At 44.3% G+C, this 20,920-nt stretch overlaps 1 protein-coding gene across 3 annotated transcripts in view; it reads left to right on the top strand.

Moving 5' to 3' along the window:
- The window catches only part of LOC117347267 (myosin light chain kinase, smooth muscle-like), an 86,792-nt gene that overhangs the window by 33,156 nt on the left and 32,716 nt on the right, over window positions 1–20,920 (top strand). For 2 of the 3 annotated variants that reach the window (XM_033917953.1, XM_033917954.1), the window contains 5 exons: window positions 4,709–4,840; window positions 7,770–7,934; window positions 15,904–15,939; window positions 16,360–16,487; window positions 20,071–20,224. In XM_033917953.1, coding sequence (XP_033773844.1) covers window positions 4,709–4,840; window positions 7,770–7,934; window positions 15,904–15,939; window positions 16,360–16,487; window positions 20,071–20,224 — 615 coding nt within the window. The remainder of the gene's footprint in view (window positions 1–4,708; window positions 4,841–7,769; window positions 7,935–15,903; window positions 15,940–16,359; window positions 16,488–20,070; window positions 20,225–20,920) is intronic. The other variant, XM_033917955.1, reaches the window with a different exon arrangement.

Below are 20,920 nucleotides of genomic sequence, written 5' to 3' on the forward strand. Positions count from 1 at the left end.
TCCACTCCTTCCATCATGTGCCCTCTTTCTCTACGCTTTCCATCTAGTACCTTCTCTTCTCTCTGTCCACTTCCATCATCTGCTCTCCTCTTTCTCTCCTCCCATTTCCTTTCTGCATTTGCTCCCTTATCTCTCCCATCCGTACTTCCATCCAGCATAGGCTCCCCCTCTACCCTCCCCACTACCATCCAATGTCTGCCCTTTCTCTCTTCAACCACCCCTCTTCAATCAGCATCTGCCCCCTTTCTTTCCCTCCAATCCAATTCCCCCTAGTATCCTTCCCCTTATGTCTCTCTCCCCTTTCCCTATACATCAATTTCATCAGCACCACCCTTTCATACCACCCTGCCTCCTTCCTCTCCCTCCACCACTCTTCCATTCCAGCAGTCCTGCTCCTTTCCCGCAATGACTGTAGCTGCCAGCTGCCAGTCCACCCCACTCTGAGGTACTTGCTCTGGAGCAGAGTCAGCAGCCGTGTGCTGGAAGGTCCCGCGATAACTCGTCTGCAGGCTTTGCTCCAGAAGAAGTAAGTTACGTTGGAGGGGGTGGACCCAGCAGACACAGGGAGTTGCGGCAAAGTCCTGCGATGACTGCATCTGCCAGGTCCACCCCCTCCGACGTAACTTACTTCTTCCGGAGCAAAGCCGACAGACGAGACATCGGGGGATCTTCCTGCACCTCAGTGCGGCTGCCGACTGCTCCAGAGTAAGTACATCAGAGGGGGGGTCCACCGGCAGCCGCTCTGAGGTGCAGGTCCTGTTGCACAGTAGAGCAGGACGACCCGGTGTGAGCTCTGTGACAGCTTGAGCAATGGTAGTTCTTTTTTATGCCATTTCTCTTTTGCTGTTTTGTAATTGTATGTGTTATTTTGTATGTGATTTTTGTTCCCCGCTTAGATTTGTGGATAGGCAGGTTATAAATAATTTTAAATAAATAAAAAGTAGGGTTTCCTGTAGGTTAATTGGTGGGTAGAAACTTGACTGCTGTAATGTTTTACAATGTAAGTTGCAATTGGTTGGTCAGTAAACAGATTTCAGTGTATGTTAGGGTAAGGTTTACATGATGATTATGGGAATCTGTAAAGGGTTCCCATAATCATTATGTAGATCTTACCCTAACACTAAATAGCAAGTGAATGTTTTAACGCACCACAATTGTCATGCACACACTTGTTGGTGTACCATGACCCCATGGTCCCCAAGTATTGATAAAACATCTCAGGTTCTGCACACCCGGTGATGCCTTTTCGTAGATTCTGGGGCTGGTATCAGGGGGCCTAGCTATTGTGGGGTAGGTTCCTCAGTGAGCACCCCACTGTTGAAGAATGAGTACCGGCACTTTTTTGTGTACTTTTTATTTATTAAATTTTTCAAATTCAGACAAGCAAATCAAATACTTGCATACAGATTTGTAATAATAATTCAAAGAAAATATAATCCTAACATCACTTAAACCAGTAATTTAGGATAGGAAATAATTATTCCTTATTTAGTCCACAATAATAGAGATCCAAGTATTAGAATTATCATATCCAGAAATACATAACACTAGGAAGTGATGTCAGAAGGAGAGTTGACACCAGTGTGGGCAGCAAGTTGGTGATGCTGCTCGCACCGGGAAAGCTAAGCAGGTATGGGGAAAGAGAAGGGATGCACGCGCAGCGGGGAGGTGGAGAAGAGGGTGAAACGGGCCCCATCGCCCCAGGTGCCTCCCACCCTCGCTATGCCAGTGCATAGACATAATGATAGTTTCAGTCTTAACTCTCTTTTCCTTGTTCCATTCTGTTTGCTTGTTTGTTTTTAGCAGATGCAACACAATTAGAAAATTTGAATATATTGTCTTCAACGACTTCAAAATCTTTTTCTAGGGTGATGTCCTCTAGGTCAGAACTCAGCATTTTGGACCTGTTATAGGGATTATTTGACCTATATATACAGTATATACACAAGTACACTTGTACTTGTCCACATTAAATTTCATTTGCCAAGTAAATGCACAGTCTCCTAGTCTCATGAGATCCTTTGGCAAATCTTCCCAATCCTCTGCTGTTTTAAGAACTTTGAGTCATTTTGTTTCATCTGTAAATTTGATCACCTCACTCGTCATTCTTTAGGACTACATTTGTTTGCCTACAGTTGTGGTAAGCCTCGGGCGCTGAGATAAATAAAATCCTGGCTCAGTCTTTTGGTTGCCTTGGGAGAACTGGCAACCCTGCAGCATACCACAACACCTCAGTAGCAGTGCTGTAATTAGTCTCTGCCTGATCAAGGATGACGACTCCCTCCTGAAAGCTTAACAGAAAAAGCTAAGGCGGAAAAAAAAAAGATGTTTCAAGTTGGGATAACAGGAAGTACACAGCAAAGAATGCTTTTAAAAGTCCCTCATGCCCTGGAGCATAGGCGTCGGAACGGGGAGCCACAGGGGCTTTAGCCTCCCCCAAAATTGCTCGTCCTGTAGGTCAGGGGGTATGCGGACTGACCGCCGCCCACTGCTGCTCCCTGCCTGCCGCTACTGCTCGCTGCCATAACTGCAGGAAGGGAAGGGCCAGGTGCGTGCAGCGAATGCACGTCGTCGGCCCACAAGCCACTGTTGCACGTGCCTGGCTCTTCCCTTCTTGGATTTGCTGCAGCAGCGGGGGGCGAGCGGCGGCAGACTGTGGTGGGAGAGGAAGAATTGGCGGCGGGTAGGCCAGGCTTTGGCACGGCAGGGAGGGAGGCAGATAGACTGACTTTGGAGGCGGACTGGGGGGAAGGAAAAATTGGCAGCGGGTAGGCCAGACTTCGCACGGGAGGGTGGCTTCAGAGGAGGGGGTGGGCCAAAGGCTGGAAGGCAGTGAGGGGGACATAGGAAGGACGGAGGGAGAAAGGAAAGAGAGAGAGAGGCAGAGAAAGACCGGGGGTGGGTGGGTAGGGGGGGTTGTAAGCAGAAGAAAGCCAGAGAGAGAGAGAAAAGCCTGGACCAAATGGAAAAGACAGAAGGCATTATGGGAGATTCAGACAGAGGGGGAGAGACCCTGAGGAAGAACAGAGAGATGGAAGATCATAACAGAGGAGGGAGAGAGAGGGAGACCTGGAACAAAAGTGGTGATAGGTACAAAGGAGAATTGACACTGGACCTGGGGAGGGTAAGCAGAGGGAAAAGAGAGAGAGACCTGGACCCAAAGGGGATGGGGATGGATTGTGAAAGAAATGTTGGATAAGAAAGAAAGAAAGAAATATTGGATGCACAGTCAGAAGGAAGTGCAACCAGAGACTCATGAAATCACCAGACAACAAAGATAGGAAAAATGATTTCATTTTCAATTTAGTGATCAAAATATGTCAGTTTTGAGAATTTATATCTGCTGTCTATATTTTGCACCATATTTGTCTATTTTTCTATAGTTACTGAGGTGACATTGCATATTTTAAAGTCATCTGCCTTGACATCTTTGAAAAAAATCTGAATATAAATGATAATTAACATTTTCTCTGTGTATAGTGTGCTTTGTGTTTTTTAAATTTTGTGGTTACCATTATGTATTAATAAGATTATATTGTGTATATATGAAAAATGTATAGAAGAAATTGCATTATAATTAGTATTATTATTATGGGGGTGGAGTCAGGGGCAGAGCTTTTGGGCTCCCTCAAACAAATAAGCGTTCCGCTGCCTTTGCCATGGAATCTAGCTGTCACATTCTCTGTCTACCTAGTTGGCACGTAGTCAGCACAACTGCTGCCAGGGCAGAAGGGTAGAAAAGAGATGCTGCCTGTAAGACAGAATAAATAAACTTTCAAGGTTTCTGAGGCTGGGTGGCCATCACAGAGAGACATTGTCTGCCGCACCTTCCTTGAGGAATAAGATATGAAGGCGGGGAGCGACATGGTTGCAAGAAGCCTCTAGGCCAAAGCCAGATGCTCTAATTAGGGCTGGGTCATGGTATGCAGCACGCAACAGCAGCACACCCTAGGTGTCTTGTTTCAGACAGGCCACCTTTACGGTTGTTTTCAGCCAGGGCTGAAGCCAGAAGTCCACTGGTAAGACATAAGCCTATGGCTGACTGGTAGTACTGTTGGGTTTCCTGATTGGATGCGTGTGTGGGTTTTTTAATCCCCTCCATTCTTGGGCAGTGAAAGTGTGACGGTCTTGTTGTGACACAGGGACTTTTATTAGGGCTACTATATGGCTCCAGATAAAAGGACGGCTTGAAACCTCCGGGTTTTACTTCCATTGCATTCAATGGAAGTAAGGAAGATAGATTGAGACATCTGGATTTTACTTCTATCAAAATCCATCCTCCTTTTCCTGGAGCCATTTGGTAACTCTAACTTTTATTACTGCAAAGAGCACCTCAAATGCATCTGGAATATAAACCTGAACAGATCTGAGATGATTTTCACTGCATTGTGATGTGATTTGGCATTCTTAAAGCCATCTTAGCACCGGTTAAGTTGACTGACTTGTATAACCAATGAGACATTAAAAAAAATCTCTTGAGTTCCAGGAAATCCTTGCTGCTTAGGTGCTTGAACTCTGATCCTCTGTTTCCCACGCCTTGTGCTATTATTTGTAGGTCTTAAGTGGAGTCTTCATCCACAGCCTGCAAGACTGGATGTTTCTGTGGGGCATTTGATTAGTTTTCATAGGTGCATAGAAGGACACACTAAAACAACACTACATGGAATAACGTTTTGTATTCTGGCTTCTTCTTTTTGTACAATGACAGATTTAGAAATTACCAGTAAAGACCATGTCTCTCGGATGTTACAGTTTGGGCTTCAGTGCCAGAACGGCAGTGACAGAAGTTCTACAGCACAGACTCAGAACTGCAGTTTGCTGCCCGTCACTCCAGCTAACGGTACTGTGCTGCAGGCTTATTCCCCTTTTGACGCTCTCTTTCTGACTAGAGGAAGGGTCCTGTGACAGTTTCAGACATTCCTAAGAGTTTAGCTCAGGTATGCCACACCATTTAAACCCTCTTCTCACCGCCATCCTCCTCCCCCACCTTTTCTTTTCCCCTTCAAAGATCCACATAGAACAGTTTTTTTAAAGGTACAGGAAGTCCCCAGGTTAAGAACGAGTTACGTTTTTAAAGCTGTTCTTGTTGGATATGTATGTAACTCAGAACTTAAGATTTTAAGATTCTTGCTGCTTTCCTCTGCTTCCAGCTGACAAAAGGGCCAACTGTCCCCAGTGTTCCCTCTAAGGTGCAGCATGCACAGCCACACACTGTTCTTAATGTGGCCATGCATCTTTCCTGAATCTGCTACAGAAGAAGTATAGGAGTCTATGCCACTGGAAATACTGCTCAGTGAAATCAAATGAAGCCGCAACCATGTTCTTAAGTACGAGTCGTACTTAAGTTGGGTGTCTGTAATTCAGAGAGGGCCTGTAATGTTTTTTTATCCTACAAATACATTTTAGTAGTAGAATAAGCCATAGGAGCCAAAATGATTTGGGGTACTAAACCCAATTGTAATTGTCTCCTTGGAGACACTCAATGAGTTTGCTCAGTCTTGGGGATGCTCAAGCACACCACCAACAGAGCTGGCTCCTATGGAATATGTAGAGGTCAGCAAACCTCCAAGACATAGAACGTTTAACTAAAACTAAAACTCACAGCCGTACAACACTCACAGCCAAGTGGATATTTTTCTTCCTTCCACCTTGTGGTCCCTCAGCCAGTGGTGCTGCTCTGGATATCTGAGGCATAGGACAGCCATGTCATGCTCTCCCTACCAATTTCCTGCCATTCGATTTCTGGTCCACCTCTGAAAAGGCAGCCCCCCAGACCCGCCCATCTCTGCCCCAGTCCCGCCCTAGCTCCACCCCGCTGCCTGCTTTGGTCACAATTGAGAGGAGGCTTTTCAAAATCCGGACAAAGTGCTGGGCTTTGAAAAGCCGTCCGGACCCCCCTGGACATCTCCTCAAAAGGACATGTCCGAGGAAATCCGGACATCTGGTAATCCTACCCTTGGGGAGCACTTTAGGGAGCAACTAGAGCCCAGTAATGAGGATTTTTCTTTCAGGGGCTGTAATGAGATTAGAAAGACCATTATAAAGCTGAGGGATTTTTGTATTGGGTGTGATTGATGTTGGTGTAGAGTGGTGCGTGGCTTATTGAAATAATTAACTATATTAATATATTTTCTTGTGGTTTATTTCTCTATTAAAACTGAACCCATTCCCTTGTTAAGTGAATAACTTTTACATCTAGTTGATAGAGTTTCTAAGCATTGCTTATGAACTGTATTTAATATTGTTTGGATCATGGAATGTATTCTGTTATATGAATTGTCTTTGCTATTTTATAATTGTATTATAGTATTTTTGATTACAACTAGTTGAGGGGTAGCCTAGGGCCAGCAAAACCAGATTCAAATCCTACTTCACTCAACCCTACATATCCTGGGGTACAAACTTAGGGCTCTTTTTTACTAGGATGTGCTAATGGATTTACCCCTGGATTCTACATATCGGAACCAAAGTTGTGCACTGAAATTTGGGCATGTGCTCAAGATGCGTGCACAACTTAATTGATTAACTTGCAGTGGCATAGCAAGGGAACTTTGCGCTCAGGCGGAGGCACCCCCCCTGCATTCCTCCTTGGCATTGCTGCATCATGTGTCCCCCTACCCGATGCACCCTTCCCCATGACCTCTTCAAACCTTTGCCATTCACAAGCAGCATCTCTTACCTGCTGTTTGCACTGGCTTCATCCTTCCATCTGATTCACTTTCTGGTCCCCAGGAAGTATGAGGCCAGCATGAGCAATGAGTTAGAGATGCTGCTCGCAGCTGGTGAAGATTTGAGGAGGTATGGGGAGGGGAAGAGGAAAGGTTTGGCACCCTTGCCAAGGCAGTGCCCAGGGCAGTCTGAGTCCTGCCCTCCCCTTAACTAGTTATAATCGGGTGCTATCAATCAATTATTGCGGTCAGTTGGCTTTGAATAGAAGTTGTGCGCTATTCTATATGGATTGGTGCCTAACATTTCTAGCACATATCTGAAAAGTGGGCATGGCTGAGAGCATGTTAAGGGCATTCCAAAAGGTTGCATGTGGAATGAAAGAATTTGGCCTAAATGTATCTTACTGGGGAACTGGCATTTACACCTGGGAGGGAGAGAGAAGGGGGAGATACTGGACAAAGAAGGGAAAGGAAGAGAAAATGAGATGCTGGACATATAAGATAGAAAGGAAGGGAAGGTGAGATACTGGACAAAGAAGGGAAAATGAGATGCTGGATATGGAAGAGATAGAGAAAAGAAGGGAAGGAGAGATACTGGACAAAGAAGGGAAAGGAAGGGAAAATGAGATGCTGGACATGGAAGAGATAGAGAAAGGAAGGGAAGGAGAGATACTGGACAAGGAAGGGAAAATGAGATGCTGGACATGGAAGAGAGAGAAAAAGGAAGGGAAGGGGAGATACTGGACAAAGAAGGGAAAGGAAGGGAAAATGAGATGCTGGACATGGAAGAGAGAGAGAGAGAGAGAAAGGAAGGGAAGGGGAGATACTGGACAAGGAAGGGAAAATGAGATGCTGGACATGGAAGAGAGAGAGAAAGGAAGGGAAGGAGAGATACTGGATATAGGGGATTTGGGTAGCAAAAGAGAGATGATGGATTGGGGGAGGGGGCTAAGGGCCTTTAGGCATCTCTGGGGGAAACTATGCTGAAAGTTTCCCTGTAGTGTCAGATACCCTTGGATTGGACCCTGAGAGTTCTTCTATTCTCTTCCCTCCACTGTACCTTAAATTTCTTTTTGCTTTCTTTTACTTTCATGGTGACAGGTATAGAAACAAAGTGCAGAAGTCAGGCCTCTAATGATGTAGCTGTAACTGCAAAGAATGTGCTGCTGGCATCCTATAAGCATCGCCCCCAGGATGGCAGAGACAGAGGCATCTCTGAAACTGAGACCTCCAACTGTGTTTCCACCCCTGCTAGTCCTGCGTCTGGTAAAGTTTTGCTTGTAATTATCATCTGTGTGATGATGCTGGGGCCTGGGGGGATGTCACTCGTAGCCATTCAAGCTTGCAAGGCCAATTAAGTATAGGCCAAGTCAGTACAGGTTGTGTTCTGTTCTTGCATCCTGTTGATGGCAGCCAGCTGGCTCCAGTTTTCCAACTTACACTAATCCAGTCTTGCTTGTACTCCCCCTGCCCCCCCCCCCACCCCGTGTGCATAGAATCCTAATTTTATTTTTAGAGAAACGATAGATCAGGCTTGTCAAGGTTGAGTCCTTGAGAGCTGCACACAGGCCCGGTTTTCAGGATATCCTTAATTAAAATGCATGAGAAAAATTTGCATGCCCATTACATCCATTCTATGCATACCCATTACATCCATTCAACCCCACACGACCAACCAGAAACCATAACATATTTACATACCCAAAGATCACAGGCTGCAAATACAAATCCTTTTTGGACAGATCCTTCATGCTCCAAGCAAGCAAACCGCAGTCCTGGCTGGGAAATTACATTAATGGAACCAGGCTGACCTATGGCGCATTCCGGAAAGCAATTAAAACCGTATTATTTGACAAATTCATCTCCTAAACAGAAGCCTCACCACTTACTAAGTTATATTTTCCCTCTGTCAATCTTGATGTAATATGCTGTTCTTTTATTTATCTATTTTATCTATTTGTTATCTATTTCTTATGTAATAAGTTGTACCCTCACTTCTTGCATTCTGTAATTCGCTGATTGTCCAGCCTTCTTCGATATGAACTGCCTAGAAGTCTTTCGACTGTGGTGGTATAGAAGAATAAAGTTATTATTATTATTATTTCTCTCATACATATTCATAATCTAATTGCAGGAGACATAAACTTACATCTAGATGAAATAGACAACCCAGAAGCGAAAGATTTTAAAAACTTTATTTTTTTACTCAATTACAATCTCCCTTCACCCACTCAAACACATGAAAAAGGCCATCATTTAGATGTGGTAGCGATGTCCATAAAGGAGATTATAACCCCTCCCATCTCTCTTTCGGACTGTACTTGGTGTCATGATATCTGGTCTGACCATTTCACTTATTATTTCAATCTAATCTGGACTCGGCTAAAATCTAAGACACACCCACGGACAAAAAGAGAACACCTCACAAGGGGCCATATCAACCCAGAGGAATATTGGTCACAATATGATCTACAAGCGAAGATAGAAGAAGGAGTTGACTTCTATGATCACTGGACGAAAACTAGTACATCCATTTTAGATAAAATTGCCCCTAAACGGAATAGTAAAAGCTGCTCAAACAAATACAACAAATGGTTTGACATCGAATTCCTAACAATGAAACAATCAGTAAGAAGATTAGAAAGAATCTGGAAAAAAACGGGAAAACCGTCAGACTGAAACAACTGGAGGTCCAACATAAAACTCTACAAACAACAGATAAAAGAAAAACGTAAAACGTTTTACTCATCCAAAATTAACTCATCTAATACTAATTCAAAAGGAACCAATACAAAGAACTATTCAACATAGTGACAAATTTATTTGACACCACACGCTACACTCAACCCATGCATAATACCAAGCTACCCTCAGCAAATGATCTAGCACAACATTTCGATTCAAAAATCAAAAACCTAAGAAATAACTACTCAACAATTGTTGCATACGAACATCAGTCAATTGATATGCACAGAAATGAAATACCAGCAGACATGATCTGGAGCTCCTTCCACAAGTTAGAATGGAATAACTACATCAAGTTATATAACAAACACACACAGTATTCTAAATGAGGTCTCACCAGAATCTTATACAGGGGCATCAATACCTCCTTTTTCCTTCTGACCATTCCCCTTCCTATGCACCTTAGCATCCTTCTAGCTTTCTCCGTCACCTTTTCAACCTGTTTGGCCATCTTAAGATCATCACATACAATCACACCCAATTCCTGCTATTCTTTTGTACACAAAAGTTCTTCACCCCCTAAACTGTACCATTCCCTCAAGCTTTTGCACTTCTTAGCATCCAATCTTAGCTGCCATATTAGAAGTTCCAGGGGGTGGGGACTACCCAGTAAATGGCACCGACTCCACTTCTCCGACTCTACTTCTGCCTTGATGTACTTCGTCAGCCGCAAACCTGAAGTCATAATGCCACTGTATAGAACCATGGTGAGACCTCATCTAGAGTACTGTGTGCAATTCTGGAGGCCACATTACCGTAAAGTTGTGCTTCGAGCTGAGTCGGTCCAGCGAATGGCCACTAGGAAGGTCTCTGGACTCAAGGGTCTCTCATACGAGGAAAGACTGGGCAAATTGCAGCTGTACTCTCTAGAGGAGCGCAGGGAAAGGGGTGACATGATTGAGACTTTTAAGTACGTCACAGGTCGTGTCGAGGTAGAAAACGATATATTCCTTCCCAAGGGACCCTCGGTCACAAGGGGGCACCCGCTCAAACTCAGGGGAGGGAAATTTAGTGGTGACACCAGGAAGTATTTCTTCGCAGAAAGAGTGGTAGATCACTGGAACAAACTTCCGGTGCAGGTAATCAAGGCCACAAGCGTGCTCGACTTTAAGAATAAATGGGACATCCACGTGGGATCCCTACGTGGGTCGAGCAGCACTCAGACTTAATGGGGTGGGTCAGTAGAGTGGGCAGACTTGATGGGCTGTAGCCCTTTTCTGCCGTCACCTTTCTATGTTTCTATGTTTCTACTTCTAAAACACTTCCAGGAAAAATTTGATTAATCTTACCATGCTAATGTAATTTTGAAAGTTTTTTGTAACATCGCCATCTGTATACAGTCTCTTCCTCTGTAAACCGCTCTGAACTGTTTGTGGTATTGCGGTATATAAAAATAAAGTTGTTATTATTATTTCCGGATGCTCTCCAGCTGCGGCACAGGGTTTCGTGTGCCACGGCTTCCAGAGGTTTGCGAGACCCTGCATTAAAACATTTACATGAGCATCCATATAGGCTAGCGCTTAGCCAGGTGCACACATGAATCCATATTGTTGCATTTAGTGCACCTGATTATTGGCGCTAATAGGCTCGCTACTGAAATTCATGCATAAATTGGCGTGCACCCAGGTTTGCGCCCGCAATTTTAAGCACCATTTATAGAATTCTCCTGCATGTGTCTTCAGAACTCCCAAATTATCCAGTTCCAGGAGGGAGATTTTAATCCTGGATTTCTGATAAACACACCCTGATGCATTATGGATCCTGCAGTGCTGATTTCAATGGGTAGAATCAGAGACCACAAATCCCACACTGCTTTGGGGTTTAAGTTCAAAACCTGGACTTGCCAAAAGGGCTCCCTCTTAGAACTGGCATGGCAGCTTTGTCTTTGTGTCACCTTGAACTCACCTTGAACTACTAAGAGAGGCATGAGCTAAATCCAATCTGTCTTTGTTTCTAAATAACGTACTCCTCTCCTCTCCTAACCCCAAAAGAAGCAGTTGAGTAGAGGCAATAGGAATGTTTTCCTACGGGACAAGTAAGAACTGTCTTTTAGCTGTGTTTGCTAGGAGTTTTGTAGGTTGTGGTTGTGAGATCTGAATTAGAGAACGACACGGGGACAAATTTTTTCCCCAACGCCGCAGGAACTCAGTTTCTCCATCCCGTACCCGTGGGTTTTGTCCCTGCCCCGTTCCTGTAAGCTCTGCCTTAACCACACAAGCCTCGAACATTTATGATTTTAAAGTGTTTGAGGCTTGTGCAGATGTGGAAGGATCTTCCAGGAGTGGGGCAGCTTTGTCTTTGTGTCACCCTAAATATTTAGCTACTATGTGCTATACAAATCCTGTTAATAACAAAAGAAGGGAAGCTGGACCACTAGAGCCTCTTTGTGGGGAGGAGGAGGGAATGCAATCAAAGCATAGCTACCTCAAGTAACCTGGCAACTGGTCCCAGGTGGAGCTGATCAGCAGGGCCCTAGGATCCCAGCAGAAAGCTTAAGAGCAGCTATGGGCTGAGACCTTCGTGTGCTGCTCCAGGTTTCTTTACATGAGACAGAGGTAACAGTGCCTTTACAGGGAAGGGGAATTGTGGCATTGGAATCTAGATGCAAGAAGAACTAGCTATGCAGCTTGCCTATCCCAAGTTAGAAAGTCAAGTCAAGTGGCAACCTTATACAGTGGGTTAATTCAGTCCTGGTTGTGCCCTATAGAACGGATGAATTTGTAGTTCTGACTTTTTGCAGGAAATTCAAATGAGAACTAGAAGTCCAGCCGTGTCATAAGGTAAAGCAGGCCTGGATTAGCTTGTCCTCTATGACATGGAGTCAGGGGATAACCTAGTTGTGGATAACTAAATCAGTTATGCTATAGAGACCTGTTGGGTTACCAACCGAGTCCAGGTCATTGGGCCAGTCTCTTCTTTATTTTGTCATGTGTTGAATGTCTCTAGGTTAGTACCTGAGTCAAGTTTGTTCCCTGGGTCAGCTGAGAAAATGGAATTGACCAAGGCAGCATTCAGAGGGATAAGAGCAGAGAGATAGTTACTGCTAAAGGGTGACACCTAGTGGCTAAATTCACAGCACAGCAGCAGCATGGAGCAGAAGGAACCTGCTGGATATAAAAAATAAATTAAGAAATAAAACATCTGATGTATGCAACTGCAGAGCCTGTTCTCTCTCCCAGCAAACCTTTTCTTCCATGTCTCAACGGGCTTACCAGTGCTATTTCCAGCATTTTCCATGTCTTCTCCCTTACCTGTTCCTCGCAGCTAGGTACAGTTTGACCTAGCTCCCTTGACAACTGCTTAGTGAGCTGCACTTAGCTACCGGTGAGGTGTGGCTGAGAGAACAATATCCCCCTATGGGATATGAGAGGAGGGCCAGGAAACACACTCTCAGCAGTTCCCCAGCCCAAGATCCAGGAACTTCCACCTGCATAGCAGGTGCAGCACTTCTTGTTGGCAATGGGAAATACTTGCCACCAGGATTCTGGAATGGCCTACGGGGTTTATAAAACACGGTGCCTTCCACTGCACACCTGGTGAGCTCACTCGCTCAAAGCAACACGCTTCTGGAAGAGAATGTGTTGCACCATTGAATGTGATACTCCCTGTATGTTAGGTGCAGGCAATTAGCAGCATTCAGGTGCTCTCTGCATATACAGTGGTGCCTCGCATAACGAACGCCTCGCACAACGAACGCTGCACACAACGAACTTCATGTCTTGATTCACACAACGAACTTCGTTTCACACAACGAACTTCGTTTCACACAACGAAGTCGCCCGAGCTGCCGATGTATTGCATCCTTCCGCGCAGGCACTGCAGGCAGTCGTTAGTCACTGTGCTTAACTGCCCTCTCTCACTGTATACAGTCGTCCTTTTAAGATAAACTCAATATTTTTTATATATCATGGCTTCTAAAAAAAGCAGGAAGGTGATTTCTGTTGAAATGAAACGGGAAATAATTAGAAGGAGTGAATGTGGGGTCAAACAGTGTGACCTCGTCAAAGAATTTGGCCTCAGCAAGACCACCATTTTGACAAATTTATCTTTTTTTATGTCATCTTAGCATATTTTATGCTGCAGAACGAATTATTTTTTTTAACTTGTATTGTTATGGGAAAACGCGTTTCACATAACGAACTTTTCGCATAACAAACTTGCTCCTGGAACCAATTAAGTTCGTTGTGTGAGGCACCACTGTACTGTACAATAGGAATTTTATGTGTAGCAGTATCTGGGAGAAGCGCCCTCTTGTGGTTGCTGTGGGATAGTGGACGTTGGCATGCTTGGCCACTCTAGTTTGTGCTTGTACATGAATTGCTTATTTCTATGAGACCACACTCTTTTGGAATGTCTCTCCTCCCTTCCATTTACCCTGTTTCTCCCTACATGCCCAGGGAGCGTCTGTGTGTGTAGGAGTGGGGAGAAGTGGCCTAGTGGTTACAGCTGCTGCCTCAGCACCCTGAGGTTGTGAGTTCAATCCCAGCCTGCTCCTTGTGACTGTGCAAGTCACTTAACCCTCCATTGGCCCAGGTACCACAGTTAGATTGTAAACCGGACAGGACAGATAGAGAACCTGATTACCAGTAAGGGGGTGGGCACTGACACCCGACCTCCTATACCCCCCCCCCTGCCACACTTGTATGCCCCTTCCCTCGCTCATACCCCTTTAATTCTCCCGGCACAAGCAGCATCATGAACGTTCTGTCTGCATTGGTGTCAGCTCTCTCTGACATCATTTCCGGGTCCTGCGTCCAGGAAGTGATAGCAGAGGGAGAGCAGACATGACACGGGTAGCAAGTTCGTGATGCTGCTTGTGCCAAGAAAATTAAAGAGCTACGGGAGAAGGAATGGTGGGCATGCGCACAGCGGGGGGGGGGGGGGGTGCGGAGAAGAGGGGGGATGGGCGCCAATCACCCTCGCTACGCCACTGCTGATTACTATTCAATGTATTGTAAATCACTTTGGGTGAATCTCTTCATGAAAAGGCAGTTAATAAATCAAAATAAGCAGATGTTCTGCTGGATCTAGTGCCAGCCTTGCTCTCTGGGCCTGTATTATACATGCTAGGGCAGAAATTTTGTGAGGGAATAGTAACTACTCAGTTTGGGACCCCTTGTAGCTTTTGGGCTCAGGGCAGTTGCTCTGTTTGCACACCCCCCCCTATGCACACACAAGGGGGGGGGGGTGCAATGCTGGCTAGTTAGGTCCATGCTGTCTTAGAGCTGTTGCCAGGCTTAAAATTACACATAAACAATGTAGGCAACTGCCTAAGGGGCCAGATTTTAAAGACACCAGAGGAGCTTCCTTCTGCTTATTTTGGAGTATCTGCATTTATTGCTTCTAAGTGGTGGTGCAATGGCCCTCTTCTGGTTCTCCAATATTTGTGATCTGAAACGCGCCCACCCTCTTCTCTCTGGGCTCTGAAGTTTGATCTTGTTGAAGTTTGAGCTTAGATATGGCCATGGCTGTAGCACAGTTAGGGAAATGGTCCCACTGTGTAGTTGAAGCAGAGCATGGCATGCCCGAAAAAGAATCAGTACCGATGCTTGTTAGATCCGGGGACTGTAAATCCCTGATGCTGGGGTAGTGATGCAAGGCTTGCATAGTCTGGGATCAGAAAATAGCAGGACGGCTCACAGTGGGGGGGGGGGGGGGGGGAGGGAGGGCCGAGGCCTCCAGCCCCTACCCATAGGTGAGGGAGAGGGGGAACCAAGAGGAGTAGGTTTATAAATGAGGTGCAGCTTTCTGCCTTGCTGTTTGTTAAAGGGGCAAAGTCTATGAGTGCAGTAACAGCTCTATCCAAAGTCCTTTGTAAACAAACGCAGGATTGTTTTTCAAATCTCAGACTGTGGACTTATCTTTTTTTCTTTTGTTTAAAGGATGTGGTGTTTTTACAATACTATAACCAGCTTCCTACTGGTGAATTTGTTCTTTTTTTAATATTGTTGTACTCGGGGGTAAGATCTCAGCTAGCTTCATAAAATATGCAAAAAAAAAAAAAAAAATTTCCATTAAGTGTATTCACAGCAGTAGAAGTGGGGGCAATCTATAGCAGACCATAGAAAGAGTGTATTTCCAGGAAAAAAAATTCTACAACATACATCCAGAAACTTAGCTTGAGAAATAGGAAGGCTCCCCAGGTGCTCTGAATGTGATGCTGGCAGCTCCACTGAGGATATGGCCTGCCTTCAAATGAGGGGATGAGAACAAAGCACTTGGTCGGCAGGGCTTAGAGGTCCCCCAGTCTTCCTTCTGAAAACACCTGTTGGATGTAGATAAGAGACATCAGATAACTGCATTTTTATTTATTTAATAACAGCATATATGTTAAGTTTGGGGTTTTTTTTTTTACCACAAAAATAGACTAGGACTTTTAGTTCATCTGTGAATGTCTTCAGGCAAGCTACTTTTACGTCAAATGAGTTTAATGACTGAATGTCTGTGTGTCCAATATAATTGTTTTTCTAATTTTGCAATCTCTTCACAGATTCTGTGACTCCTAAGCGAAAGCCTTTGAAATCAGGTAGACTTTCTTTCATCTTTGAGGGCTTTTGAAAGGGGAGGGGGAGGGGATATTTTTGTTATATGAATGTTGTAATGTGTATGTTACTGACAAAAGGGATTTATTTATAATATAACAATAAATTAAATTATTGATATTACCAGGATTTAATTAGCCTACTTCCAAGTGTACTTCCTTGTTTTTGTGTGTTATTTTGACTTATGGTCATTTTACTATTGTTAATGCTGTTAACGCATTGTCCATTGTTTGTCAGTCTTTACTCACTGCACACTGCCTTAAGTGAATCTCTTTGTAAATGCGATTAATAAATACTTATAACACGGTTTGCCCTTCAGTTATAGAGCTGCCCTTCTGGTGTCTCATTCTCTGTAATACCAGGGATACTAGGGACATTTACTTCTGTTCTGTGATTCCTTCCAGGGGACAGTCTGAAGTTGCTGGACCCAGTCACTTGTGTGGAGGTGAAAGTAGGGGAACAAGTGGAGCTGTATTGTGGGATTTTGGGGTCCCCACCCATTGCTGCCTCCTGGATGAAACAAAAGAAACAGGTGAGAGGGGAGAGAGCAGAAACAGCACTATCTGACTAATGAATTGGCTGAAGTTTTCATAAACCGATCAAGTGAAAACAGAAAAGTGTTTTTGTTTTTTTCACTTATTTACCTGCAGTTTCTCCAAGGAACACAAATTAAACTGAACATTAGGCTAGATTCACAAACCTGCCTGATTGGGCCTGATCTGGGCAGGTCCGATGAATTCACGAAGTCCCAATATGCAGATGGGGGCGATCAGAGGAACGCCCCCATCTGCCTTCTAGGATCGCTCAATAGCGATCCCCGCACATGCGCAGACTATCTGTAGATGGTCTGCGCATGTGCTGTACACAGGGCCGGCATAGATTTTTATTATTATTTTTTTTTAAAGGCGATCGTTTTAATGGAGCCCCTGGCTTTAACCCGCTTAAGCTCACGGGTTAAAACCACAGGCTTGCAGTGCGGGGAAGGGAGACAGGCAGGCACGCTGTTCGGGGCAGGAAGGCAGGCATGTTCGGGGCTGCGGGATAGGGGCTGACAGGGCAGAGAGCAGGACAGCAGAAGGGCAGGGAAGCCGAAAAGGGCTTCAGCAACTGGTCCTCAGCAGTTGCTTTTTATTTGATCGGCCAGCCCAGTCGGTGTTGCAGGGTTTTGTTTAGTGAATCGCGTCCCTGCCTACTTTGCATGCCGTTGCCCTCATTTGCATGCGTGGATTGGAGGATGGTCGGAAGAGAGGGAAGTGAATCGGGCCGGGGTCGCAAACCGATCGGCACACGATCCGTTTGCTTTGTGAATCTAGCCCATTGAACACACTATGGTAAGTATAATGCCTGAAATGGGGGACACATTCCAGAAAAGTGGTTTTCAGTTAGATACTTTGTGTAATTCAGGATGCAAATTCTCAGTAGTAAAATATTCTTAGCTTTTCTCTTTCCTCTTTCGCTCAGGTTTTCAGGGGTCTGATTGCTTTGTGTGCTGTTATCTTTGACCTTGCTGTAGCTGTCAATCTAGCCCCTATATACCTGTAAGACAGAGCATCATTCGGGACCAGAGCTAGAACTTATGCACCCTGGCATGAATCTTGTGAAGGGAAAGATTTACCTTATACGAGGATGAGATTTAGCTGGAAACAGTTCAAGGAGACACTTAATTCTTCGAGGGCCTCTAGGCACACAAGTACACTGGGCCCCCCTGCCCTGCCCCCCCTCACGCCCTGCCCCCATTTATCTGTTTCATTATTTACTTCTTTATTTCCACTTGTATTTTTTTTTTTTTTTTAAATTCAAAACAAAGATTAGCATACTAGTGCACAGTTTTTCTTCTATGCAACCCCCAAACATCGCTGAACAAATCCCCCTTCCTTCTCTTCCCACCTACTCACCCAGGACTTTAACTATGAACCCTTTCCATACATATATAAAAGTGTTCAAATATATTGTAAAGTAGTAATAGTCTATATTAATCTATGTCTGTATTAATAACCAAGTTTACAACGCCTCTCAACTGCCTCACTCTGTCATCCGATTGTAACCCATATGTATGTATAAACAACCAAATCTGTAACTCCTCTAGTATGTTCCACTCCATGTATGTTAACTTGTAACGAAACAACAAGGCAAGCGGTCCACCAAAGAATCCAACATGAAACAAAAGAAGATCGGCAGAAAATAAGGAGATTCAAATCAGGTTTATTCAAGGTGCGCCCAAGAACCATGCCCGATGCATTTCGCCAAACAAGGCTAACAGAAAACCATGGTCTTTCATACACGCAGAACACAGATACACCCTCACCCAGTATGGAATAAGTAATCACAAAATAGAAATATGTAGATAAAGATTAAACTGAACCGCCAAGAAGCCAAACTGCATACAGTGAAACATCAGAGAAACAATGACACATAATACTCTGCCAGAAAACAACGAACAGACTGCAGACAATGTACAAGATGCAGGCGTTGTTTATTAGTAAATGCAGTAACATATACAACCTTATAGCCAACCAAGGGACCCGACACGGTCCGTGTTTCGGATGACACGCCTTCCTCAGGGGTCCATGGTGGTTAAGGTATAAAGCAAACTGCGTAAAAGATAACAAACACACGCCAATCGGGTCCCTTGGTTGGCTATAAGGTTGTATATGTTACTGCATTTACTAATAAACAACGCCTGCATCTTGTACATTGTCTGCAGTCTGTTTGTTGTTTTCTGGTTGCTGTTGTTTACTGCAGACTACGTTGGATTTTCTTTCTCCCTTTTGTGCATTCACATAATACTCTGCAAAATATTAATATAGCAGATGTAAATTTGAAGAAACTAACAAACAATCACCACTTTACAAATTAACAAATAGAAATAAAACAAAAATTGAAAATAAGAATATACCATTTCATTAGACTAATCCATTTTTCAATTATCTTTCAGAGGCCAGAGCCTCCTTCTTCAGGTCAATATAGTATATGCTGTTATATTATACTGTCCTGACCCGAGAAAGGGACTTTGGTCTCTAAAAGTTATTAAAAAAATGTTTTAAAATTAGTCCAATAAAAATATTGTTTCCTATTTATAAAAGTTTTATCAATACAACTACAATACTGTGTTATTCTAAAGCAAGAAAAATATCTTTTTCTACCATTTGTTGTTTCTGCTTTAATCATCTTGTCTTCACTCTCTTCTTTCTAGCCAGCATCTGTCCTCTCTCTGTCTTCCATGTAGCATCAGCCCCTTCCATCCACTGTCCGTCCTCTCCCTGTTCCGTATGGTATCTTCCCTCTTTCTATGCTCCTCTTGCCTGCATCGCTCTAAGTTCTGCCGCTCTCAATCCTGCCCCTCAAAAACAGGAAGTCACTTTGGAAGGGGGGTGGGATCAAGAGCGGCAGAACTTAGAGTGATGCAGGCAAGAGGAAAAGTCCCGCGGCTTCTTTCTTTGTTTTTGCCATTTGGTTTAGCAGTACTGGTGCAGCCGACGGCAGGGCTGATGGCATTGCCTGTAACATCACAGAATCGCCTCCAGTCTCACAACAGCTAATCAATTCTTGGTAGCAGCACTGGAACACTCGCCTCTAAATTATGCTGACGGCATGCACCCAAAGACTTTAAGTGCACTCATACATATTAATTACAATAACTGAATGTATTTCTATAGGAAAGCATGTATTATTGCAGGCCAGTATAAATACAGGATTACATAAGGCCGGCGGGCATCGGATATTAGTCTTATCAAAACCATAAGCTTAGTTCTGGCACCCTGCAGGCTGATTCCCTGAGGGACTTCTACACCATCCCGGCCTATTAATATGGGAAAAAGAGGGGAGGTACTGGAATGGGATGGGAGAAGATGGCTGGCTATATCCCCTACCTTGGCATCGTATCTGTTTCTGTCTTGTCTATTTAGATTGTGAGCTATTTTGAGCAGGGACTGTCTCTGTCGTGACTCTGTACAGCGCTGCATACGTTTGGTAGTGCTCTAGAAATAATTAATAGTTATATTAATTATTAATAATTAATAATTATGTGAAGTAGTAGTATTTTATCCTGAATGAATAGTTTTGTGTTTATATCCATGAGCGCTGTATGTGAAGCTCCTTTATGCTTCTGTGGGCAGGTCTGCAGTGGATTGAAAACAGCTGTGGAAACGACAGAGTGTGGGAGCAGGCTGGTGATCCAGGACGTGGAGGAGGAGGACGCTGGCTGTTATACACTCTTTGTGCGTGACAGGACAGGAAGCATACAACATCAGATCAACCTTGCCGTCGTAGGTACAAGGAACAGGGGGGGGGGGTGCCAGCACGCATAAGAGGAGGGCCTGCAGGGGGTCCTTAGTTCTGTCTCCTCGCTTCGCTCCTGAAGAACAGGCTGAGTGCAGTGGTCATCTGAGGTGTACAGTGGTGCAGGATGCAGCTCCCGTAGAGCTCTTCACAAGCTGGCCCTTAAGTGTCTCTGTAAGAGGAAGTGTTTAGGAATTTTAGCAGCAGGAGCTGGAATGACAGGTTTGCATTTTCTTTTTTTTTATGTTCAAAGAAGTCCTATATTGGAAAACTAGTAGAACAAACATTAATTAAACATTAGTAGAATTAAGTGTAGGATTACCAGATTTTACATAGAAACATAGAAAGATGACGGCAGAAAAGGGCTATAGCCCATCAAGTCTGCCCACTCTACTGTCCCATCCCCTTAAGTCTGTGCCCTAAGTGGCCCAATCCCTTAACTCGGCCCTCGCAGGGATCCCACATAGGTATCCCATTTATTCGTAAAGTCTGGCACGCTGCTGGCCTCGATCACCTGCACCGGAAGCCTGTTCCAATGATCAACCACTCTTTCCGTGAAGAAATACTTCCTGGTGTCTCCATGAAATTTCCCGCTGGTGTATGCAGTATATTCAAATATATTTTATTGAGCAATCAAGAAAAACAACAGAATGCCACAACAAGAACAAAACCAGCTCAAAAGAGTTT

Source organism: Geotrypetes seraphini, chromosome 13 (genome assembly GCF_902459505.1).
Source record: "Geotrypetes seraphini chromosome 13, aGeoSer1.1, whole genome shotgun sequence".
In the NCBI taxonomy this organism is placed as follows: domain Eukaryota; kingdom Metazoa; phylum Chordata; class Amphibia; order Gymnophiona; family Dermophiidae; genus Geotrypetes; species Geotrypetes seraphini.